Source organism: Martes martes (assembly GCF_963455335.1).
Source record: "Martes martes genome assembly, chromosome: 17".
NCBI classification, from domain to species: Eukaryota; Metazoa; Chordata; class Mammalia; order Carnivora; family Mustelidae; genus Martes; species Martes martes.
In genome coordinates this window covers 47,554,742-47,578,934 of record NC_137905.1, presented here as the reverse complement: position 1 = coordinate 47,578,934, position 24,193 = coordinate 47,554,742, and the positions used below count along the sequence as shown (strand labels likewise).

The 24,193-nt window shown below is 54.5% G+C and overlaps 4 protein-coding genes across 9 annotated transcripts in view; 2 read left to right on the top strand and 2 right to left on the bottom strand.

Moving 5' to 3' along the window:
* Window positions 1-1,838, bottom strand: part of SRRM5 (serine/arginine repetitive matrix 5) — a gene marked incomplete at both ends in the record, with an annotated part of 2,096 nt that extends 258 nt beyond the window's left edge. The window contains one exon of the mRNA XM_080827770.1: window positions 8-1,838. Within this exon, the coding sequence (XP_080683896.1) occupies window positions 8-1,838 (1,831 nt within the window). The remainder of the gene's footprint in view (window positions 1-7) is intronic.
* ZNF428 (zinc finger protein 428) overlaps window positions 1-5,219 on the top strand; it is an 8,682-nt gene extending 3,463 nt beyond the window's left edge. For 2 of the 3 annotated variants that reach the window (XM_080828494.1, XM_080828495.1), the window contains exon 3: window positions 4,541-5,213. In XM_080828494.1, coding sequence (XP_080684620.1) covers window positions 4,541-5,046 — 506 coding nt within the window. In that variant the 3' untranslated portion in view covers window positions 5,047-5,213. Of the gene's footprint in view, window positions 1-4,540 lie in introns of all 3 variants that reach the window. The other variant, XM_080828493.1, reaches the window with a different exon arrangement.
* A 6,104-nt stretch (window positions 5,220-11,323) lies between these two features.
* Window positions 11,324-14,759, bottom strand: ZNF576 (zinc finger protein 576). 4 transcript variants are annotated; one of them, XM_080828985.1, is made up of 3 exons: window positions 14,627-14,759; window positions 13,728-13,828; window positions 11,324-12,039 (listed from the first exon to the last, which is right to left on the bottom strand). In XM_080828985.1, the coding sequence occupies exons 1-3, from the start codon at window positions 14,686-14,688 to the stop codon at window positions 11,612-11,614; spliced, it is 591 nt and encodes a 196-aa protein (XP_080685111.1). In that variant the 5' UTR covers window positions 14,689-14,759; the 3' UTR covers window positions 11,324-11,611. The 4 variants fall into 4 exon arrangements, with proteins under 4 accessions (XP_080685111.1, XP_080685112.1, XP_080685113.1 ...); XM_080828986.1 differs by having other exon boundaries at window positions 11,325-12,039; window positions 14,143-14,751; XM_080828987.1 differs by lacking the exon at window positions 14,627-14,759 and adding an exon at window positions 14,059-14,501 and having other exon boundaries at window positions 11,325-12,039.
* An 86-nt stretch (window positions 14,760-14,845) lies between these two features.
* IRGQ (immunity related GTPase Q) lies at window positions 14,846-18,351 on the top strand. The gene is made up of 3 exons (XM_080828983.1): window positions 14,846-14,969; window positions 15,277-15,808; window positions 16,981-18,351. Exons 2-3 carry the CDS (start codon window positions 15,279-15,281, stop codon window positions 18,335-18,337), a joined length of 1,887 nt encoding a protein of 628 aa, XP_080685109.1. The 5' UTR covers window positions 14,846-14,969; window positions 15,277-15,278; the 3' UTR covers window positions 18,338-18,351.
* Window positions 18,352-24,193: the final 5,842 nt, after the last annotated feature.

Here is a 24,193-nt window from a genome sequence, read left to right as displayed (position 1 = left end):
GATCGGCTGTGCTCTCTCTCCTCGCTGGGGGTTCTAGATCGTCTGCCACCTCTCTCCTTGCTGGGGCTTCTAGATCGTCTGCCACCTCTCTCCTTGCTGGGGCTTCTAGATCGTCGCTGATCTCTCTCCTTACTGGGGCTTCTAGATCGCCTGTGGTCTCTCTCCTTGCTGGGCGTTCTAGATCGCCTGTGGTCTCTCTCCTTGCTGGGCGTTCTAGATCGCCTGTGGTCTCTCTCCTTGCTGGGCGTTCTAGATCGCCTGTGGTCTCTCTCCTTGCTGGGGCTTCTAGATTGTCCTCGACCTCTCTCCTTGCTGGGTATTCTAGATTGTCCTCGACCTCTCTCCTTGCTGGGGGTTCTAGATCGTCTGCCACCTCTCTCCTTGCTGGGGCTTCTAGATCGTCGCTGATCTCTCTCCTTACTGGGGCTTCTAGATCGCCTGTGGTCTCTCTCCTTGCTGGATGTTCTAGATTGTCTGTGATCTCTCTCCTTGCTGGGGCTTCTACATTGTCCTCGACCTCTCTCCTTGCTGGGTGTTCTAGATCGTCTGTGATCTCTTTCCTTGCTGGGGCTTCTACATTGTCCTTGACCTCTCTCCTTGCTGGGTGTTCTAGATCGTCTGTGATCTCGCTTCTTGCTGGGGCTTCTAGACTGGCTGTGACTTCTTTCCCTTCTGGGGGTTCCAGATTGGTTATAACATTTTCCCTTGCTGTGGGTTCTGGATTGGCTCTGTCTTCTCATCTGACTTGGAGTTCCTTTCCAGGTACGACTTCTTGCCCTACTGTGATTTCTCTTCGAACTGTGACTTCTCATCCTACTGTGGGCTCTCTTCTGACTTCGACTTCTTGCTCTTCTGAGCATTCCAGACTGGCTGTGACTTCGGGTCCTACTGGGGGTGCTGGACCAGCTGTGGCTTTGGGCCCTGCTAGGGGTACTGGACCGGCTATGACTCCGGGTCCTGCTGGGTACACTATCCTGGTTGTAACTCTTGACCTTGCTGGACACTTCAGTTGGGCTGTAACTCCATTCCCTACTAGGGGTGATCATCTCACTATAACTTCTCACCCTCCTTGATGATAATGGAGACTGGCTGTAACCTTTCTCCATGAAGGGAGTTCTAGTGGGGCTGTAACTCTTTGCCCTGCTTGGGGTTATAGCCAGCCCGGAACTCTTTCCCATGCCTGAGGCTCCTGGTGGGCTGTAACTCTTCTCTCTGCTCATATTTTTAGGCTGGCTTTTACTTCTTTCCCGGTTGTTGTTTCTAGGCCGGCTGGAACTCTTGCCCCCACTCTGTTTTTTCTGGGAAGTAGGAGTTCTCACCCTGTTGGGCACTCCTGGTGTGGCACCATGAGTTCTCATCCTGGTCATAGTACTGGCCCTGCTGGATGACCTCTTGGAGCTGTGGCCTCCCCTTCTGCCAGGAGTGCGGCCCCGGCTGTGAGTGCCCCTCCTTTGGTGGCGTCTTACCCCACTGGCCTTGCTGACTTTGCTGCCCCTGGTGTCAGTGCTGGCCTTGCTGGGCGTTCTTGCCCTGCTGTGGACTCGGGGCTTGCTGCCGGGCTGTTTAGAAGGGGCTGTCTTTGTACTTGCCCACTTGGTAGACTTGGAACTGCTTGGGCTTGTGACCGAGTTGGGGGCCGTTGATGGCTTAGTGGACACCGAGGAGCTATTGGGCATTGCCAATTTGGTGGGCTTCAAGGAGGCAGGAGGCTTGGGAGGTACTTTGGACATTGAGGGTTCAGTAGATGCTGGAGACATGCCGGGCTTTGAAGATCTTGTAGGTGGAGAAGGCATGGTAGGTGCAAAAGGGCTTGTGGTCCTTAAAATCACAGTGGACATGAAAGACCTGGTTGCCATGGACGACAACCCGATTGCCTTTCCCAGGCCAACCGCGTGAAGTCATAGTGGGCCTTGAAGGCCCTAGAGGGCAGGTGGTGTGAAGTCAGGTGGGAGGAGAGAGAGGGGTGGGGCCCTCCCAAGGCCAGAGGGGTTTCCTCTGTGTTGCAGCCATTCAGCAAATGTCTGCTGAGACTGACTGGGGACTCAGCACTGCTGGGACATAGAGATGGGTCAGGCCCAGGGCCTGCCTTCCAGGAGTCCCCCGTCTCCAGGTCACTACGCAGGTGGTCAGAATGTGTTGGGGTTTGGGCAGAGGGGGTTTAGGGGGGCGGGGCAGGGGCAGAGGGTTCCCAGATGAGAGAGAGACACTAACCACCTGAGGAGTCAGGGAGGACCTCACAGAGGAGGTGATGTGTGAGCTGGGACCTTAAAGAGGAGCCGGAGTTTGCTAGTAGAGAAGAAAAGGTCACCAGCTGGGGGGAGGAGGGAGATCAGGGCCTCGGAGCACGCTTGTGCACTCGACCCAGATGTCCTGGGCTGGGCAGTGTTGTGGATCCCAAGATGAGACAGACCTGCCCTCAAGGGGGTCCTAGTCTGACAGGGGAGATGTCCTGGGGCCTAGATGGCTGTAGCCTCTAGGACAGTCACCAGGGGAGAGGACAGGCCAGCAGGAGCCACCGTCATAGGGGACAGACCTTGTCCTGGGGCCTGAAGGATGAGTAGGAGCTCGCCAGGTGGACAGAGTGGGGGCAGCCTTCCAGGTGGGGGGAGCAGCCCATACCGAGGCCTCAGAAAACATGTGTTAAATGGCAGAGAGACAGCAGGACAGAGGCAGGAGCAAGTAGAGAGAGAGCACCCACTCTTCTGAGCTGGGGGTGCCGGGGAGCCAGCAGTGAGTCAGAGCAGGTCTGGTGGGAGAGGATGGGGACACAGAAGGTCACGGCCCTGTGGGCTCAAGGTGAGGACAACCAGAGGGGAAAAGACAGTGAGTGGCTGCCTAGAGTGAGGAGATCTGGGACAACCTCACCAAGGAGAGAAGCTTCCTACTGGGTCCTAAAGAATGATGGGGAAAACCAGGGTGAGACATTGCCAGCAGAGAGAACTGGTGTGAAAGCCTCAGAAAAGGTTTGCTAAATTGAATGCCAGGCACAGAGAAGGCGTTCTAGATGCTAGAGGCACAGCAACAAACCCAAGTCCCTGCTTTGGGGACAGGCAATAACCACAAGTCGATGTTGGGTACAGGAAATGGAGGAGAAAAACAGAGTCAGGGGCATAGGGAGTGCTGGGGAAGGGTTGCCGATCAGAGGGAGTGGTGAGGGTGTCCCTGAGAAGGTGACCCTTGAGCAGAGACTTGGCAACGGGAGGGAGCAAGCCTTATCTCTCTGTGAAAATGGTCGCAAAGACCCTGTGACAGGTGCATGAGGAGCTCAGTGTTGTTGGCTGAGTTGTCACAGGACCCCTCTGGGTTGCTGGAGGAAATTGAAGAAGAGGGGCCAGGATGGACACGGGACAAGGCTGTGGCAATCCTAGGGGATGCTTTTGACAGGCGCCTGCAGTATTTCCCACACCACTGCCACTGTAGGGGGGCCTCCCTCCTCCCTGACCAGTGCTCTATGTGCGCCCCCCAATAATGACTGCTAAGGACACCCTTTCCTGTCATCGACTGCAGATTGTTTTCGTTTCTTTACCCAACACTTGTCCTGAACATGTCCTGCATGCCCACGAAATCACAGTAATATATTTGTACTTAACAAGTATTTTAGTAGGGCCCCTGGGTGGCTCCGTCAGTTAAGCATCTGCCTTCAGCTCAGGTCATGATCCCCAGGGTCCTGGGATCGAGCCCTGCATCAGGGTCTCTGCTCAGCAGGGAGCCTGCTTCCCCGTTTCTCTCTGCCTGCCTCTCTGCCTACTTGTGATTTCTCTGTCAAATAAATAAATAAATAAATAACTCTTTTTAAAAGACTTTTAAAATAAAATATAAATAAAATTATAAATAAAATAAAATTTTATTTTATTTATTTGAGAGAAAAAGAGAGCGAGAGAGAGAGACAGAGACGGGGAGTGCAGGAGCGGGGGGCGGGGGGAGGGACAGAGGGAGGAACAGACACCACTGAGCGGGGAGCCTGATGCGGGACTCGATCCCAGGGCCCTGGGATCATGACCTGAGCCGAAGGCAGATGCCCAAACATCTGAGCCACCCAGGCGCCCTAGATTTATTTATGTGAGAGCACGCATGCGTGCACACTGGCAGGGGAGGGGCGAAAGGAAAAGGAGAGAAAATCTCAAGCAGACTCCTGAGTGCAGACCCCGTGGTGCAGGGCTCATGCCATGACCCTGAGATCAAGACCTGAGCTGAGATCAAGAGCCCGACACTTAACTGATGGAGTCACCCAGGCACCCCAAGAACAGGGCTCTTAAAATAGCAAGGAACACTGTTATTGTTACTGTTTTTATTACTGCTACTTTGTCCTTATTAAACCCCTAAGATGCAGTTCTTGCAGGACATCCGTTTGCTAAGACACTGAGCACCTACCGAGTCCCAGGCTGTGTTCCATGTGACTGGGATTCACTTGTGGGGAAGAGCAGGGCTGTGTGCAGGAACCCGGCTCCAGGCTGCGGCGAGTCGGAATGAGGCTCAGGGCAGGGGCAGGGCCCGCGTCCTCAGATGCCTCTGTCTCTCCCCTCTGTCTATCCCCCTACAGGCCCTGAGCATTCCTCTGACTCTGAATACACTCTCTCAGAGCCGGACTCCGAAGAGGAAGAAGATGAGGAGGAGGAGGAGGAGGAGGCCACTGATGATCCTGAATATGACCCCGGCTACAAGGTGAAGCAGCGCCTGGGGGGCGGCCGGGGGGGCCCATCCCGCCGGGCCCCCCGTGCAGCCCAGCCCCCAGGCCCCCCAGCCCAGCCCTGCCAGCTCTGTGGCCGCTCACCCCTGGGGGAGGCCCCACCGGGCACCCCGCCTTGCCGGCTCTGCTGCCCTGCTACAGCCCCCCAGGAAGCTCCAGCCCCTGAAGGCAGGGCCCTTGGGGAGGAAGAGGAGGAGCTGCCTCGGGCTGGGGAGGGCCGACCAGCTGGGAGGGAGGAGGACGAGGATGAGGACGAGGAGGAGGAGGGCACCTACCACTGCACGGAGTGTGAGGACTCCTTCGACAACCTCGGGGAGCTGCATGGGCACTTCATGCTGCATGCCCGGGGCGAGGTGTAGGCAGGGACCCCCCCCCAGGGAGCTTGGCAAGAGGGGCGGGGTGGGAGGAGGGGGCTGAGGAAACGGGGGTGATCACAGCGGTCATGGGGGACGGGGGTACCGCCAGTCTGTGTCGTCGTAGTGGTAGATGTGTGAAGGCCAGAATAAAAGCCAAATTCTGTGTGTGTCGGTCCAGCGTGTTTGGTGTGTGTGTGTTTGCGCGTGTGTGTGTGTAGACACTCGAGTGTGTGAGGCCTGGGCCTGGGCGTTTTATCTCCCCTCACCACGCGCTCCTTCCTGGGGGAACCTTAACCTCATCGTCACCAAGACTTTCAACGTTTCCTGAGTGCTTATGTCCTGTGTGGTTTCCACGTATTTACGCATAGACCCCATGATATGCAGGCTCAACGCCACAGAGGTTTCGGCGCCCACATCAGAGTCCAGGGTGGGTGATTTAGGTTGGGGGCAATCCTTTTCCATGCAGTGACTCCAGGACCCGGGCCATCCCTTAGCCAACTGAGTGGCCATCGCCTGGGTCCTGCTGGTGGAAGAGAAAGGCGAGGTACATGCGATGTCTTAGCAGCCCCAGCCCCAGGGGGGCACATACTGCTCCCACTGACGCCCCTCTGCCGAGAAATGAGTCACGCGGCCACAGCTCCACGCAGGGGACTCTGGGAAAGGCGGTCTAGCCAATGCCCAGGAAGCAGAGAACGGTTCGTGGAGGATGGTGGAGGACAGCTAATGTTCTCTGCCCCTGCCTAAGAACCTTCACAAAGAGGACGTTAATTATAATCAGAGCTGTGCTTCCCGGGTGCCAAGTGCCGGTCCAAGAGCTTTATATATATTGACTCATGGAAGTTGTGTATCTAGGAACTTACAAAAATAGAACCTTAATTATAATTACAGCTGCCATTTCCCCAGCACTTACAGAGTGCTGCATTTTATTTGCATGAGATCATCAGGTCCTTAGAATAACTCTGTGAGGTAGGGACCGTGGTCCATTAATTCAGTTAGGAATCATCTTCGAGCCCCTGCTCCGTGCTGCACATTGGGAATATACCCGTGAATGAAATAAAACCCTTGTCCTCGTGGAGCTTGCAGGGGGGTGGGTAGGACAGACAGGAAGCAAGCAAGATGGGGCGTATGCTGGATGGGGGTAGATGCTGTGGAGAAGAAGAAAGCAGAGGAGGGAGAACAGTGCTGGAAGGGGGTTGCAATTTTCAGTAGCGTAGCCCTCCCTGAGGAGGGGAAGGGACCTAAGCAGAGACGGAGGGGAGGGAGCTGGAGCTGCACACTTGGAGGGGAAGAGGGGACATGCGGTCCAGGTGGGAGGAGGCAGGAGCCCGCCGGGTGTCAGAGAGCACAGAGCTAGAGGGATGAGGGCAGAGAGGAGCAGAGGGCCAGCTTGTTAGAGCTTTGTTGGAACTTGGCTCTTGCTTGGAGATGGGAAGTACTAATTCATAATAGTTTGGCACCAAAGCTCCTTTGAAAATAGAAGCCTAATTATAATGATAGCTACCATTTACTGAGCATTTACTGTGTGCCAAGCCCTGTTCTAAGGCGCTTTACGTGTGTTAACTCATAGAAGCTTGGCAACTAAGAACCTTCAAGAATAGAACCTGAATTACCGTAATGACCATCATTAAATCAGCGCTCACGGTGGACCAGGCCCTGGGCTAAAGCGCTTAATATGGACAATCACGTCGGATCCTTATGAGGTAGGGGCTGTTATTTATTTATTCATTCATTCAACAGTGATGTATTGAGCACCTGCGAGATACCGGCACTTTTCTGGGAGCTGAGAGTAGAGCAGTGCGCATGAGGAACAAGAAACCCTGCCTTTGTGGAAACTCCTCTTTTAACGGAGAAGACAGATACTTAGATCGTAGAGTAAAATATAGAAAATGTAGAGGACATTAGAAGTGCTGTGGAGGAAAATGGGGTGGGGGGACTGTGTGTGTGTGTGTGTGTGTGTGTGTCCTGTCTGCAGGGGCAGTGAGTGCAAAGGCCCTGAGGTGGGGCCCTACTTGGGATATTTACGGAACAACACTTAGGGCATGAGGCTGTTGGCTGACGAAGGCAGGGAAGACTGGTGGGAAGGCAAAAAGTCAGGGAGAGGCGGAGGGCCAGGCCTTGCAGGCCATTCTACCAATTTAGGCTCTGTCTCCATGTCTGAGTCATTGTCAGAACCCTTAGAGGCATAGGGGCTCTCATCACAACCATTTTACAGCGGTTCTGGCGCAGGCAGGTTGACTTACTTGTTACAGGTTGGTCACAGAGCCCAGGTTTGACTCCGGACGATGGGGTACAGGGTGTACGTCCTTCACCGTTAAGCCACATTCCAGAAATGGCAGCCTGGCTGTCCACAGCCACCATCTGACTGGCAGGAGTGTGTTTGAGCTCCACAGACTTACGGAGGTTTTTTTTAAAATGGTGGTTACTAACATTTAAAAATGGGTGCATTTCACATCAAAATGGAGGTTGGGGGTTTCTTTTGAAAATTGTGAGGTTTAGATTGCTGAACCCAAATCCCACAGGCTAGTAGCTTGCTGGAGCTGGGGAAGGGCGACCTCCTGCTAATGGGACATTCCTGCCCGTGTGCCCATTCCACACCATCTGGCATCTGGACCCTTTACACCCTGCTTGCTTCCCTGATGACGGTACCTGCTTGGCCACAGAGGACACTTGCATTTTGATGCCTGCTACAGGATCTTATACCAAAGCATCTGTCAAAACCCACACTTTCCATCCAAGAAGCTCAGAATCCGAGAACCTGACATTTATCCACTCTTCAAGTTGAGACTTTCCTAACCATTATAGCTTAACATCAATGACTCTCAGAATCATCAAAGCAGGAATTCACAGCTCATTAAAACACCACAGATGGATTTTATTTCCTGGAGCAGCACGCTTAAGCGCTCTTCTGCCCTAAGACAGGGCTTTCTAAGCGTGGAGGTAGAGGACCATCCATTCATCAGCAAAAATTCCTGAGGATATGAGAGACTGGGAATCCAGAGACCTAGTCTGCTCCCAGTGGGGTCATTTGGTTCTTCGGGGCCCAGGCAGGATAGGGCCATCAAGCTAGGCATTCCAAAGGGAGGACTTAACACAGGGGAGTGGTTATGCAGCCATTAGAAGTCTGAGAGCACAAATGTGGAGAAGTGAGGCAACTGAGCAGCTCAGTTCATGTCTGCACAAAGCTCCCACCTCTAGGACTGGGGTCCAGGGCCCGACAGGAGCTTGGGGGACAGACTGTGCGCAGAGGTTTAAGCTGCAAGAGGTTTAGCACAGTACCTAGGCCCAGTATAGAAAGGCACTGGAGCCTGAGCTGCTGCAGGAGGCAGCCCAAAGCCAGGTGAGTCCCCTCTCCCTCCTCCTACCTTCCTTACACCCATCCCTCTCGTGGGCAGAACTTCAGGAAGCTGGCTCTGGAGGGAGTCTGGGAAACCTAACTGCGGAAAACCGAGCATCACAGAGCATCATAGGGAAGGCTGCAGGCTGAGAGACACTAGGTAAACCATGAGCCCAGCTGAGCAATTTTTGAGCCTCTGAGATCAGCGCCGTCTGTCTTAGGTGCTGGGGAAGCGAGGAAGACACAACACTTGCCCTCAAGAGTGTGGATTCCAGAGTAAGGACACAGATAAAGACAAATAAAAGCATGATAATCCCTGGTATTGAAGAGGGCTAGGAAGAAATTAAGTCAGGGTTAAGGGTTGCTGGTGCTACTTCAGCCAAGCAGGTCAAGGAGGACGTCTCTGAGGAGGTAGCCCATGTTGAATCCCAAATACGTAGGGACAGTGTTAAAAAGTTCTGGGTAGGAGCACTCAATGCAGAGGGAACAGCTAGTGCAAAGGCCCTGCAGCAGAAGCCAGCCTGGCCTGTATGGGGAGTATAGTGAAGATAGAGCAGGGAGGGAGTTGAGATTGCTTATTAGCAGGTGGGAGCTCCATCACTGTTGGGTTTTCTGGGCCTGGGTAAAATCTTTGGATGTTATTTGTAGGATGCCATTGGAGGACTTTACATGAAGAGTGATGTGCACTGACTTACGTACACAAAGTGGTCTGTAGTGGACTGGAGAGGGGGCAGCAGTGGTGGCAGGTCCAGGGACAGGGTAGGGGGAGGGCTGGTCAGACTTGGGAGTTCAGAAACCAGTCCAATGGTAGTGGTGTAGGTGGGGGCTGTAGGAGTCATGGTGACCCTTTTTAAGTGTTTTGAGACTCCTATGCATTATCCAAGTGACTTTCTCATGGGGAGAAGTCTGGGGCTTGAGCTGAAGATAAAGCTTTGGAAGTCACCAGTGATGCTATTTAAAGTCTTGGGAATCTATGACATCTGGAGAGTGGAGAGAACAGGAAGAACACGGGCCCACTGCTGTCTATCTCAGGGGAGCATGTGTGATTCGAGCCTCAGGTTTGGGTTGGAGGGAACCGCTGTGGGGGAGGTGTAAAACATCTGGGTTAGAAACTTCTGAGCTGTTGCCAGGCGCAGAGGAAATATTTGGCTTTGGGGAAGTCGATATTTTAGGAAAAAATGCTGGCCAACTGACTCCAGACCAATTTCCCCATAAGTCACGCCAATAGAGATCCAGGCTAGCTATCCCTGCCCAAATCCTACACAAACACACACGTGTCCGCACAGCCCCCTACTAGAGGTAGTGTTTCCCAGGGTGGGAGTCCTGGCTGCCAGGCTCGGAGGAGGTTGTTTGTGTGTCAGTTAGACAAGAGGTCAGCAAACTTTTACCGTATGGGGCCAGATGGTCCTTTCCTATTTTAGGCTTGGTGGGCCATACGGTCTCCGCTGCGACGACTCAGATCTGCAGTTCTGCGCTGCAGACAGGCTTTAAATGATGTTGCATGTGACAGAGACCCAAAATAAGGGTGACTTAAACACGACAGAGGCTTATTTCTCTCTTACATGGTAGTACACAAGTGGATAGTCTAGGGGCTGGTATGATGACTCTGCCCCCTAAAGTCATTGTGGTCCCACGGACCCATGGTCAAGGGACCCAGGCTTCTGCTGTCTTGCTGCTCTGCCAGCCCATATCTTGCTCTCATGGTCCAAGATGGTCGGATACCATGTCCACACTCCAGGCAGGAAGGTAGAGGAAAAGGCATGTCCCTTTCTGAAGCTTGAGAACTCTATCCAGAATTCAGCCAGAACTTGGTCACAGGGCAACACCTAGCTGCAAAGGACCCTGGGAGATGGAGTGTTTGTAGCTGCCGTGTACCTAGATAAAAACTGGGAGACCACTATCTGTCTCTACCGTATCTGTCTCAGCCATGGGTTTTAAAAGCATCCCTTGGTTCAGACAGAGTGTGATTTTTATATACAGGGCATCAACCATTGTCTCTTAAGTGGGGGGCAGGGCAGGTAATCCAAAGTCCTGACCACACTCAGCACTGGCCCGGTGGGACTCGGCCTAAGGTTAGGCTTTTCAAGAGCTGAAAATAGGATTTTAATGGGAGCTCTTCCAATGTTGGCCAAATACAACAGGAAACAGAAGGTATCTCTGTTTGATTTCAAACCAGATTCCCAGCAGGGCCAGGCCAGCTCTGACCTGAGCTTCCCCCTCCCTGTGCCCTTCTTTTTATTTTATTTATTTTGAAGAGAGAGAGAGCATGCACACGAAGAGGGGGTGGGGCAGAGGGAGAGGGAGACTGAGAATCTGAAGCAGGCTCCATGCTCAGTGCAGCCTGTAACTGAGCTGGATCTCATAACCCTGAGATTGTGACATGAGCTGGAATCAAGAGTCCGACTCTTAACCAACTGAGCCATGCAGGCATCCCCTCCCTGTGCCCTTCTTATGTTTTCTGGGAATTGCTACTCAAAAGCCAGAGTTCCTTGTTTAGACATTTTAATATAGATCTTTTGTTTTTAGATACTCTTTGTTGTTTTATTCATGTCATCTCACCTACTCATATAGAAAATATTCCATGACCAGAATGGTCCATAAAATTATTTAAGTGAGCAATAGATTATTGGCGGGGGGGGGGGAACAGGGAGCCCAAATCCCTCCAATACCATGGCCCCTCCATGAGTGGGAAAGACTGACAGGGGGTGGGAGAAGACAAGGACTTGAATTGCAACCCCCACATGACTCAGAGTACAGCCCCCAACTTCGCTATCCCCTCCCCAAAGGCCCAAGTTGCTCCACGTCTGGGATCCTTCTAGTGACATCACAGCCCTGCAACACCTCACCTTCCCTGCCCCCGTCCAGGCACACGTCCAAGGGAATTTGCTCCTACAGCTCACACCATCCATCTGGGAAGAATTAAAGGTGATTACACAATCTGCAGCTAGTTGTGGTTTCAAACTATTTAATTGAGGATGAAGGAGATACAAATAACACTTTTCCTTTTTGCTTTTTTTTTTTTTTAAACAAAAGATTTCACTAATTCCACTATATCCCTGAAGGCCTTTGCGTCCTCCAAAGACTGAAGCTGTAGATGAGCATCTTCTGGGTCCTATGCATCAGGAGTCCTTTGCCTGTCCAGGGAGGGAAAGCAATCCTTCCAAGGCCCCCATCCTGTATCAGAGGTGTATCAGACCCCCGCCTCCACTGTCCTAGGGAGGGCTTAGCCCTCACTCAGAGCTCTCCCCGAGCATGCCGGATGTAGTGTTGATGCAGCCCAGCTTCCTGGGCAAAGTCCTGACCACACTCAGTGCAGGCAAAAGGGCCAGGAGGGGTGCGGGTCTCATGCGCCTGGCGGTGGCGCCTCAGAGAAGCAGCCTGCCCAAAGGTCTTGCCACAGTCAGGGCAGGGGAATGTAGGCTGGGCCGCGGTGGGCACCACTGGCGTGGAGGGCCTGGCGGCTGGACCGTGGCTACGCTGATGGGCGATCAGGGCCTTGGAGGAGGGGAAGGAGCGGGCGCAGGTGAAGCAGATGAAGAGGGCCCCCTGCAGCTTCTGGGCCACGAAATCCGCTGGGTGCTCCCGCTTCATGTGACGCTCCTGGAACTTGGAATCGGCGAAGGTGATGAGGCAGCGGGTGCACTGTGGGGCCCCCAGGTGGCCTGAGGGACGTGGGGAGAGGTCGGGGGGAAGCCAGCAAGAGTCACCAGGACCTCTCCCAAGCCCCAGAGTCATGCCAACAATTCACACTCAGGGCTTACTATGGGCCAGACTGTATGCCAGGGCTGGACAGTGGCACAGGCAAACTATTACAGGACCTGTTTTATGGGTGAACAGGCTGAGGCTCAGAAAGGCTAGGCAACTTGCCTACAGTCATGAGGCTGGGAAATGAAATGGTGGAGTCAGGACTAGAACCCAGGGAACCTGCCTTTCCAACAGAGCCACGTGATTAGAGCACAGCCTCTGGAGCCAGACTGCCTGGCACTGAATCCCAGATCCCCCACTTCCTAGGCGAGTAGGACAGTGTCCTCGTCCGGAAAGTGGGGTCATAACCATTATCAGTATGGTTATAACTGACCAGCACGGCTATAACTACCTCACTGGGTTGTTGGAAGGAGTGAATGAATGAATTCATAGAAAGTGCTTAGAACAGTGCTACACAGTGGTTTGCGATTATTCGTACTGAGAAAGAGAAAAGCAGCTTGACAGCTGGGGGCTGGCCTGGCACTCCCAGCTAGGCCTTGGTGTTCTCCTGTTGAACATAAGCAACTTCACACAACCTTGTCAGACAAGGCCATGCTGTGACTGAGATGAACCAAGTCAAGACCAGGCCAGAATAAGGTCTGAACACAGACAAAACAGGAACGTTGTCCAAGCCGCAAAAAAGACCAAACAGCTCCTCCATCTTGGCTCCTAGGAGTGGCTGCTGCTGCTCCGTTAATTCGAAGCTTGAGCTTCTGTACCTCTCCTAGACAAGATTTCACCAACCTATCTTTGGCCCCTGCTTATCGGCAGCATCTAATCCAGAGTAAAACCCTTCTTCGAACCCTTCCCCAAACCACCTAAGATAAATCCTTTCTAACACTGAGATGCCCCACAGCACCACAGGGCCTGCACGCTTCCTCAGTCAAAGAGCAATGAACCCAACTCATTCAACTGTAGGTGTGTTTCCGGTGGTCTTTGACTGGAGGGCCTTGACACTGGCGCTCTCGTCGTCACGATAATCTCTGCCTCAGTTCCCTTACCTGATAGCATCTGCGGGATAGCATTACCTGAGGGAATTTCCTAGGGACTGCCAGGAGGACTGAGATAAGGAAGGCTGCACTCTTACAAAGCGCCCACAAGCATCATAAGCATTCAGTAGAAACTGTGGCTATCATGGTATGTAAAAATGGCTACCTTTGTTAACAACTGACCTTCCCCTTCTCTGCCACTAATCCCCAGTACAGCCACGTCACCTGAGTAGTGGCAACCTCTTTTGACAGAGTAACCCAAGCCCGAGTGGCACTGAAAGTCTGGGGTAGAGTTGGAACTGGAACCTTGAGGCTCTTCTCATAGTGCCCAACCTTTCCCAGCCACATCTCCCACCCCAAGCCTCTCTGGATGCCACTCTGTTCCTGTGAACTGTGGCCCACTCGAACTGACGTGGGCAGAGCAGGGTGAGTACATCTGAGCAGAGTAAGGGTAAGGGTGGAGAGTGGCAGTTCCTGGTAGGGCAGCTTAGAAGCCATTAGTTACAGTCCCTTCCCAGCAGGCAAGTCCTTGAAACGCCTGGGACACTGAAAGGCTATAGAAATCCTTTTAGCTAGCGTCAGCTCCAGCACCCCACCCTCTGGCCAGCAGCACTCACAGATGTCGCCTCCTGGACTGCGGGGACTCCGCTCCTTGGACGAATCCTGCTGCTCCATGTTCTCTTCAGGACGCGGGTCCTCCATAGTGACTGGGATCCCTCTGGTCAAGAGAGTAGCACGCATGACAGGATAGTAAATCGAGTGAAGTCGCTCATCTACTGACAGTATTACAGGGCCCGCTAATCCCGTGACCTCTGACAGGCTCTCTTTGCCCCCATAAGATGCCATCCTCTTGAACTCTAACCCGATGGAGCTGTTCCCTAGGGAAGCTTCGACCCTCCCTAAAGATTCGACTCCCTAGATAGGTGACACCCCTTAGAGCCTTCTCACCTGATTGAGACCTGTGGCCTCCTACATCAAACTACCTCCCTGAACTCGGGGCACGGAACCCTTGAGCTTTGACACCAGCCTCACCCCCGTCTCCCACGTGTCTTGAGGTCGGTGGTGGTATCCAGACTTTAGCCCGCCTCTTGCCGGGAGGCATCTTTCTCTGACATCCTGTAACCCGCGTTCCACCCAGGGCCCCCGCCTTCCATGCGCGCCTTGAGCCTCCCTGTCCCGCTGCCCCCAGCACTGCCCTCGATTCCCTCCTCCCGAGGCGGGGGCCCAGGCCTCCGCTTTTCTCCAGACGACAGAGGGCTGCCTTTCGTTGCGCCTGTCAGTCGCTCGTGATAGCGCCGCCACCCGGAGGGAAGCGGGGTAGGGCCCACCGAGTTTCAAGGTCCCAGGGGCTTGCTTCCACGCCCTTTCGCCTGATGAGCTTCTCGAAGCCCAGGCCTGGGATGCTATCCGGCAATGATGCAGTCGCGCCAACTGGGTCCTCAGAGTAACGGTAGGGGTCCTTCTCTGCCCGGGGGTGCGTTATGATGACGTTGCATGCCGCCCGTGCCGTACAGACCTCAGCTTCTGGCGCAGCTGTGGCTTGGCGGTCCTGGCGCGCAGGCGCTTTGACTCCCTCATTGTTCCGAGCCCTGTGGCCCCGGGAGCTGAGGAGTGGGCATGCTTCGAGTGCTCTGCGCAGGCGCAGTGAAGGGCTGTAGCCCGGAGGTCACTCTTCTAAGACACACCCCTCCTTAAAAGAGTGACGTCAGGTTAGAGCCCCGGGAACGTGTCCGGACGTGCCCAAATCCTGGCCCTCTAACCTCTCCGGCCTCCGTCCGCCGGGCCCGAGGGGCGGGGCTTCTCAGCGGCGGATCCGTCGCCGCCAGCTGTGCTCTCCGGTTGTGCCGGCGGTTTGCTCGGTTAGTGATTTGGAAGGGAGGTGTGGGGGATAAAATCATCCATGTCTCTGGGGGAGGAGGGGGCTGGAGGCCAGATTTCTGAGATTTTGAAACAGAGAAAAATGTATCCAGAAAGAGGACGGACAAGACGCGCGAATCCCTGGGGAATAGGTAGGGCGTGGGTGCCGGATTTTTCCCTGGGAATGACATCCAAGAAGGGAAGGGGATGGGGTGAAGGGCTGAAGTCTTTGACCAGAATGTGATGACTAGGAAAGAAAAAGGCTCAGCGCTCCCTGACCCGGGTGTGCCCCACCCCCTTGCTTTCCAGGTATGCCGCCGCCACGGGGTGACGTGACCGCCTTGTTCCTCGGGCCTCCGGGCTGTGGCAAGTCCGCGCTGATTGCAGCGCTTTGCGACGGGAATGTGGAGACGATAGAGATTCCCGAGGGACGGCCGGACTCCGGGATCCCCAGTCTGCGAGCTGCGGGCCCTGGCCTCTTCCTGGGCGAGTTGAGCTGTCCGCCCGCGGAGCCAGGGCCCTGGGCGGCAGAGGCCAATGTGCTAGTATTGGTGCTGCCCGGCCCCGAGGGGAACGGGGAACCCTTGGCCCCAGCGCTGGGAGAGGCAGCGCGGGCCGCCCTGGCCCGAGGGACCCCGCTGCTGGCTGTGCGAAACCTCCGTCCTGGAGATTCGGAAAATGAAGCCCAGGCCCGGGATCGGACAACCGCCCTGCTGAACAGCACAGGGTTGGAGGCCGCAACTCTCTTCGTGCTGCCGGCGGAATGCGGCAGCAGAGATGGCTGCAAGGAATTGGAGCGCCTGCGGGTGGCGCTGCGGAGCCAGGCGGAGGTGCTGCAAAGGTAAGAGGAGTTGGGGAGGATTGGAGGCCTGGTGCTTTAGACTTAGTACGCAGAAAATGTTCTTTGAGATCCGCGAGACCCCCCAGTCCCATGGACAGGATAGCTGCTGGGGGCCCTGCTCTCTTGTCCAGGTCCCACCCCTCAGTGCAGTGTTTGAGGTCATCGAGGCTCCACCCCAAGCCCAAGCTCAGTGCCCGACCCTCTCCCCACTTCTCTGCCTCGCCCCAACCAAGGGTCAGCTATAGGTTCCGACCGGTCCTCCAGCTTCAGCCTCCTGCCAGCGTTTTGAGATCAAAAGCCTTGCCCCAGTGTGGATCGTAGGAGAGGCCAGAGTTTAACACTCAAATACTGGCTCCCAGCAAAAGTTTGAAGGAAGGCTCACTCAGCTCAAAAGCTTGTGATGCCCGCAAAGATTTTACCCTAAGATTCACACTTTCGGGCTCTCCTCGCCCTCCCCATCATCTGCTTTGTTCTCCAGCTGCACCAGTCGTAAAGCCACCCCTTCGGTAAGCCTTATTATTTCTGGGTTCACTCTCCCACTTCCTTTCTCTAATCCCATTTGCTGGCTACCTCCTGCATTTTTTCCCCCAGCCCCTGGCCACCTATTTCATAAAAGTCAGATGAGGCTCGTGTACATCTTTTTTCCTTTAGCCACATCTCCTTCTTTGGTAAGAAAGCACTGATAGGTGAGGCTTTTCCCCTTCGTTGGCCCTAATTCCCTTCTTTATGCCTTGTCTCAGTAAAGAGCGCCCTGGGTGACCTTGCTCTGGTCAGGAGATGCTTGACCTTCCTTTAGTCTACAGTTCAGTTGCAAGTCTGTCTTTACCTGAGCCCGACCTTCTGGGAGTTTTGCTTGGCCTTTCTTAACCCTGCAGGTCCCTTGGAAAAGCCCCACCCCCCAAAGACTGAATCCCAGAGACTGTTTAGCAGGTACCCCCTTTTAGGCTTTGTTGGAAACCTGACCTCAACGAACGGGCGCCGTCCGGGTTTTAAGCCCTGGTTTCTGTATGCTATACCAGTAGTCTGGCCCCTCCCTCTCCTGCTCCTTCTTCTTTCAGGGGTCATTCGGGAAATTCTCTTTATCATCCTAGCCTAGTCCTGTGCCTGTAGCACAACCCTCTAGCGTTTAAACCCTCTTCTGGCCTTTACCCTCCCTCTTCCTGTTCCCTCAGGCTCCTTCCACCCGCTCAGGATGGCTTCGAGGTCCTGGGTGCAGCCGAGCTGGAGGCCGTGCGTGAGGCCTTTGAGACCGGTGGCCTGGAGGCGGCGCTGTCGTGGGTCCGCGCTGGCCTGGAGCGGCTGGGCAGCGCACGGCTGGACCTGGCTGTGGCGGGCAAGACTGATGTGAGCCTCGTGCTGAACATGCTGCTCGGATTGGATCCCAGTGACCCAGAGGACGAGCCTGTTTTCACGCCCCCGGGGCCCACGCCCTACCCGGCCCCAGAGCGTCCCAACGTGGTGCTCTGGAACGTGCCTCTGGGCTCCGCGGGCCCTGCTGCCGCCCCCCATCCCACCCACTACGATGCCCTCATCCTCGTCACCCCGGGGGCCCCCACTGAGGAGGACTGGGCTCAGGTTCGGCCCTTCGTGCTGCCAGATGCGCCGCTGGTCTGCGTGCGAACAGATGGTGAGGGCGAGGATCCGGAGTACCTGGAGGAAGAGGAAAAGGCAGAGAAGCCCGGCTCCGAGAGCTTAGAGAACGCAGGCGGAGAGGGGTTGAAGAATGCACGCAGTGAGGGAAGGGAGAGACGTGGCACCGGGTTGCAGAAAGGTAGCGGGGAAGAGTCCGAGAAAGCAGGCAGCGGGGAAGGTTCAGAGAAAGGCAGTGAGAGTTTGACGCGTGTTGGCGGCGGCGGGAAGAAATCGGGCAGCGGGGACTCAGAGCGTGCGGCCGCACTGAGCCCGGAGGATGAGACGTGGGAGGTGCTGGAGGAGGCACCGCCGCCCGTGTTCCCCCTGCGGCCTGGGGGCCTCCCCGGGCTCTGCGAGTGGCTGCGGCGCGGGCTCCCCCCCGCCCAGGCGGGGGCGCTGCTGCTGGCGCTGCCCCCTGCGTCCCCGCACGGAGCCCGGCTGAAGGCTGCGGCACTGCGGGCCGGGGCGTGGCGGCCGGCTCTGCTGGCTAGCCTGGCGGCTGCGGCGGCACCAGTCCCAGGGCTCGGCTGGGCTTGCGACGTGGCACTGCTGCGGGGTCAGCTGGCGGAGTGGCGGCGGGCGCTAGGGCTCGAACCCGCGGCACTGGCTCGACGCGAGCGCGCGCTAGGTCTGACTCCCGGGGAGCTGGCAGAGCGGACGCGCTTCCCGGGCCCGGTGACGCGCGCTGAGGTGGAGGCGCGGCTGGGTGCATGGGCGGGCGAGGGCACTGCGGGGGGCGCGGCGCTGGGCGCCCTGTCCTTCCTGTGGCCCGCGGGCGGTGCGGCGGCCACCGGCGGCCTGGGTTACCGCGCCGCGCATGGCGTCCTGCTGCAGGCCCTCAACGAGATGCAGGCCGATGCTGAGGCCGTGTTGGCGCCCCATGGGCCAGCGCAGTGAGGAGTGGGATGAGGATCGGGGCTTCCGGGGTGCTCAGCGTCCCTGCTGCTTGGTTCCGCCAGGGGCTGAGGACTCCCAAGCCCCGGTTAGAGGGAGGGGGGTGGAATTGGGAGTCCCGAATCTGGCATGGGAATGTCTGGGCCTCCGAGGTAACAGAGCTGGGGGCCGCCACTCAGAATCTTGAGTGCCTGAAGGGGACGAGGGCACTCGGACTACTGATTGGGATGTGTGACTTGTAGTCCCCTGAATTCCTGGCTCCTGGAGGGGAAAGGGGTCTGGGGGAGAGAACTGATTTCCCTGGGGACCACAGGGCATGACACCAGACTGTGTCCTGAAGGAACCTGAGGGGTTATATCCTGGTCTCCAGGGGAGTAGAAACTAGATCTGTTTGGTCCTCTAGCCCTGGGAGGGGTGTGGGGAAGAGGTGAAAGCCCTGATTTCTGCTGAGGAGGGTCTCCGTCATTCTGGAGATTCCAGTATGAAGGAAGGAGTCTGGGTACCCCAGGGAGCGGGGGTCCTTGGAACTGCTGAGCCACACGGGGATGTAGGAGTTAGGCTTCTCGGAGGCAGTGGGCTTGCATTCAGCCTCCCAGTTCCTCAAGAGGTGGTGGCTTTGAACCTTCACTGGGGTGGACCTTGGTCTCATTCGTGGGTGGCGGGAGGTCTCCATCTACAGGAGGGAGCAGCGGGCTGTGCAGAAGAGCTGGAGAACCTTTGGTCCACCTTGGGGAATAGAGAGATGTCTAATATTTGCTGCACCAGGGGCCTGATGACCTCGATTCCTTCCCCAGCTGTTGTGGATAGTCCCACAAAATGAGGGGAGGAGGCAAGAGGTCTGGGCATGGTGGGCCCCGGGGGCAGCCAGAGACCAGCAATGAGACCTTCTGGGTGTGGAAGGGCAGGAACCCATACCCCAGAGGTATCTCCCACAAATCCCTTACAGATTTGGACCCTGGCCGTTGCCTCTCTTTGTGTGAGTTTGGGAAGGCTATGTCTGCCCCCATTTTATAGGTGCTGAGTGATTCAGGGGATCTTGGTGAGTCTGTTCCTTTGTCCCTCTGCTCCCTTAGTGGTTTCTCTTTTTGGTCTTGATGTTTTCTGTCATTAAGCCTAATCCTTTCTGGTCTTGGTATTTTATACTCCTGCCTTTTTTGGAAAAGCAGCTGTCGTGCTGCACTTATCCAGACATTTCTGTGTTGGCTACCTCAGGTGTCACCAAGAGGCTCTGCCTTCTGGTATACACACAGTGCTGCAGAGGACGAGAGACCCACAGAAGAGCTAGGGTGTGTTCCAGACCGTGAGAGTGTGCCATGAGTGAAGCAAAGGCAGAAACCACAGTGCCTGGAATGTTCTAGACTGCCAACTGTAGGTAGAAAAGATACCACAGGTCACAGAATTCTTCAGTGTCAAAAAACAGAAAGGGGGGACCCGAAAGGCAATTAAGTTGAACCTTTTTTATGAGAGGTGGGGAGAGCAAAGCCCAGGGAGGACAGGCTCTAGGCCTAACAGCACACAGCAAGGTCCTATGTGGTCTGGCCCCTGCCTGTTCACATTCCCTATGCCCACTCTGTCCCCCAACCAGCCTGATCTTCCTTCTGATGCCTGGGTGGGCCACCTTGGATCCTACCACAGGACCTTTGCATTTACTGTTCATCCTGCCTAGAATGCTCTGCCCCCAGATCTTCCCATGACAGGTTCCTCCTTGTCAAGCAGGTCTCAGCTCACATGTCCCCTCAGAGAGGCCTTCGGTGACCAGTGTAACTGAAGTACCTCACATGTCACCATTATTCATCTCAGCCCGTCAGTGTTTCCCTTATAGCAATTTCTACTGTAAATAATTACCTTATTTATTTATTTATTTACCTATTTAATAGCTATGATTCTCCGACTGGTCTTGTTCTCTGCTGTACCCCCAGCACCTAGAAGAGTGCCTGGCACACACGATTAGTAATTATTCAATATAAGTAAATACCAAATTCATGAGAAGACTGGAACTTAGATTGTCAGCCTCTGGCCACAAGGTGGGAAATGAGTGAGGTGGGAGAAACAAGCATCTGATGTGAGAGAAGCCCCTGTCAGAGGTCAGGGGATCTGGGAGGCAAGCAAGGCTTTGCCACTGGCACTCTGGGTGACTTGGACCAGTGCCTTATTTTCCCATCTGTGAAATGAAAGGGCTGGACGAAAACCGTAAACTCTTCCAAGATCCTGTTTTCTTTGACAGCAGGAGACAAGGGTGACTCTCTGAGTGGCAGATACCTGCCAGATGGTACCCCCGTGTCCAGCTTGAACCCTTGCCGCTGGCACAGTTTGTCCCCTCAGTTGAGAATGGCCGAGTGGGAAAAAGCATTTGGCTCAATACTGAACAGCGTCACACATTGTCCTCGAAGGCCTTTCGGGCTTCAGGGAAAGGTGTTTGCCCGTATCTGTAATACTCAGTCCACCATGGTCTGCCTCTCAGTCCAGCTCACCAGCCGCAGGGAGATGGGAGAGGCGCCCAGCAGTGCTGTCCGACAGGAACGGAATGGGAGCCACATCTGTACCTGGAAATGTCCCAGCAGCCACAGTACAAAGGTAAAAGGAAACGGTGAAGCTAGTTGCGTCTTCCTTAACCCAGTATATCCGAAATATTAATCCAACCTGTAATCAATCGAGAAGAGAATGAGATATTTTACACCTGGTGTACATCTCATTCAGATGATAAATGTTCATCAGAAGTACCTCTATTTAACTTTCCGAAAATTCGTCCGTGGAGAAAACTGATTCCTCTACCCAAGCTGTCCCAGTTATATTGACCAGTTTCCCAATAACTGCAGTGTGTATCCGTTTTTAATTAAAAGTGAATAAAGTTTAAAACTCCATTTCCCAGTTAACACTAACCACGTTCCCAGGGCTCTGGGGGCCATCTGTGATGCGTGGCTAGAGCACTGGACAGCAAAGACCTAGAACGCTTCCATTATCACAGGAAATCCTATTGGTGTCACTCCATAAGGTTAGACAGTCCTCCTGATATTGGGGTAACCTTGGGCAAGTCGCTCAGCAAGTGGCATCTACCTCACAGGGTCATTGTGAGAACCGTGTATGTATGTACTTATATACATGCATATTTTCTCTCTCTCACACACACACACGTGGTACACACATCAGCATCCTGTAGCCCTCCAGAGAAGCCTGGCCCCCCGGGCAGCTTGACCATAAGTCTTGTTGCCTGTGCCTGGTTCCCCAGGTGGCACCCAGACAACTCTGGTCTGGGCACCTCTGTCTCACGCCCATGCCTTTGCTCACAGAGTGCCCTCCTCTCTTTCTGTCACTTTCACGCCATCTCCAGTTTGGTCTTCCCTGGTACCTCTGTGCCGTGCTTCCCTGCTCCAAATTCCCTTTGCCCTCATGCCAGTGGGACTCGTGCTGGGGATCATATCTGAGAAAGCAAGACCCGATTTTGTTTGCCTCTGTCTCTGTTGGGGAGTGCTCATTGTGTTTCTGTTGGTGTGCATTGACACTAGGGTGTTGTAACTAATTTGGGGGTGGGGTGGTTGCCTTTTAGATTAATGACTTTTGATGACAGGCATCATGTTGCTAGTGAGGTATCCGTCTCTGGGAGCATCCAAGCAGAAAGACTGAGTAAGACTCCCTTGAGAACTGATTGCTGGCTGCCCTCAGGGTGTGTCAACATCATACTTCCAGGCTAGAAGACCCTCGAGGGGCAGAAATTCAAGGAAATGAATGCTAAGTCTTAGCCCATTGCCAGAAGCGGAAGTGGAAGAGACAATCTTATCACCGGAGCTGAGTTTCATACATTTCTGGATAATGAAGAGACTTGTATGCACTGGGGTGGGGAACCAGGGAGGGCTAGTTAAGGGTGTGGTTGGCCTGTGGTGCTGTTTGAGGGAGTGAATAAAAAGTAGAAATCCCACTGCGTGTCTCTTCTTTGGGGGCTTGAAGGGGAAGGAAGATGCTTGGGATTTTGCTTAGTCTGGGGAAGGAAGGGGCTGGAGGTAGTACTGGGTCTGAAGGAGGAAGAGACCAAGGGTGGGGACTCCTGGGTCTGAGGAGAGCTGGATGGTGAGGGTCTATATGGGAAAGAACCCTTGACCTGGAATCCAGAGACTCCCGAGAGTGTATGTGTGTGGGGGGAGGGGGTAGACACAGGTGGAAAAGTGACATTTAGGCCTTGGGGGCTGTGACAGTAAAGCATTCCAGCTCTGGAAGCAGCTTGGCCCATTAATCCCTCTCTGTGTTCTTGGAGAGTCCCATCTGACTGTTGACCTGGCCGCATGATTTGCCTAGCCCGGCCGCAGGACCAACAAACAGCAAACACCACCCAAGTAGACGCTTGAAAAGTGCTCACACATTAGGGCTTCCTCTCTCGCAGCCCTTGGAACCCGTGCCACGCCAAGAAGTCCAGGCTAACCTGCTGGGTGAGTAGAGGCATGTGGCCCAGTCACTCTTCACACCCCAAGCTACAGCCAGCGAACCCTCCGAAACAGCTGCCTCGCTGACAAGCTGAACCCGGCAGCAGAGCCACCTGGATGATCTCAGACCAAACTGTGGAGGGCAGAATCCCGAGCTAAATGAAAGGGGGTTGATCTTTTAAGCCACTAAGTTTGGGAGAGGTTACGGAAAGATACGGCCAAAGATAACGGATATAGGCTTGTTCCCTCTCTGTGCTGTGGTCCTTTTTCCCCCTTGACGTGACGTGATGATTAAAATCTTAGGCTCGGGGCGCCTGGGTGGCTCAGTGGGTTAAAGCCTCTGCCTTCGGCTCAGGTCATGGTCTCAGGGTCCTGGGATCGAGCCCCGAATCGGGCTCTCTGCTCAGCGGGGGAGCCTGCTTCCTCCTCTCTCTGCCTGCCTCTCTGACTACTTGTAATCTCTCTCTGTCAAATAAATAAATAAAATCTTTTAAAAAATAAATAAAAAAAATAAAATCTTAGGCTCCACCACCTTGTAGTTGCATGAACTCCAACGTAACATCCTTCCTCCAAGCCTCAGGTTCTTCTGAAAAGAGAACTGAGAATCACAGTGCCTATCACCCCGGGAGCTGGGACGATAAAACAAGAACTCTCTGCTAGGAGGCCCTGGCAACCATTCCTGATTACTAAACGAAACAAGTCCATGGTCAAGGTCACGAAGTCTCAGAGCAGAGCTGCACTTCCCAGCCTGCCCCCTCCCACCCTGCGGGGTTTGGGGGACCATCCAACTAGCTCTATCCCATGAGTTTCATCAAGTCACTTCTGGGTCACAGCATCGAATCACCCACATGAGGCTTCCCTGTGCTTTCCCGTACACGGCAATGTTCGAGTTGGTGGGTGCTCTGCGGTTATGGTGAGCAGGAGACCCTGTGAACAGTGCTACACGTAGGGTGAAGCAAGAATCGACTGCTTATGAGCGGGGACTCGTTCAGCAAATGCCGCTCTTGATGTTGGCTTTGACCATGTGACTTACTTGACTCTGTGGAATGTTAGCACCCTGGACCCCAGCAGGGGCATTTAATGCACTTGGGCTCTGTGCGCCTGTGAGCAGCCATAAGAACACCAGCTCGGGAGCCACTGATCCCAAGAACTTGAATCCGCCTCCCAGATAGGAGCCCAACCAGCTAATGCAGAGCCAGCCACCCACAAACCCTCAGAAAGAATGCAATGCTCAGTTTGGGGATGGTTTGTTACACAGCATTACTGTGACAGTAGTCGACTAATACAACGTTGTTGCCTTCAACCACTGAGATTAGGGACTTGCTTGTCACAGTAGCATAATCTGGTGGAGGCCAGTGTCTGACACCTTCATTAAGTAGCAGCTAATAAGATGATTACTACTTATGGACATATCGTCTCTAGAACCAATATTGTCTGACAGGTGCTA

What these genes read in the sequence shown, in the direction of transcription:
- IRGQ (XM_080828983.1), top strand. Translation starts at nt 15,279, where the DNA reads ATGCCGCCGCCACGGGGTGACGTGACCGCCTTGTTCCTCGGGCCTCCG. An exon ending in CAGGCGGAGGTGCTGCAAAG is followed by an intron (nt 15,809 to 16,980) that starts GTAAGAGGAGTT and finishes CTGTTCCCTCAG; the next exon opens with GCTCCTTCCACCCGCTCAGG.
- ZNF576 (XM_080828984.1), bottom strand. Translation starts at nt 13,956, where the DNA reads ATGGCATCTTATGGGGGCAAAGAGAGCCTGTCAGAGGTCACGGGATTA. An exon ending in CAGTCCAGGAGGCGACATCT is followed by an intron (nt 12,040 to 13,727) that starts GTGAGTGCTGCT and finishes CACGTCCCTCAG; the next exon opens with GCCACCTGGGGGCCCCACAG.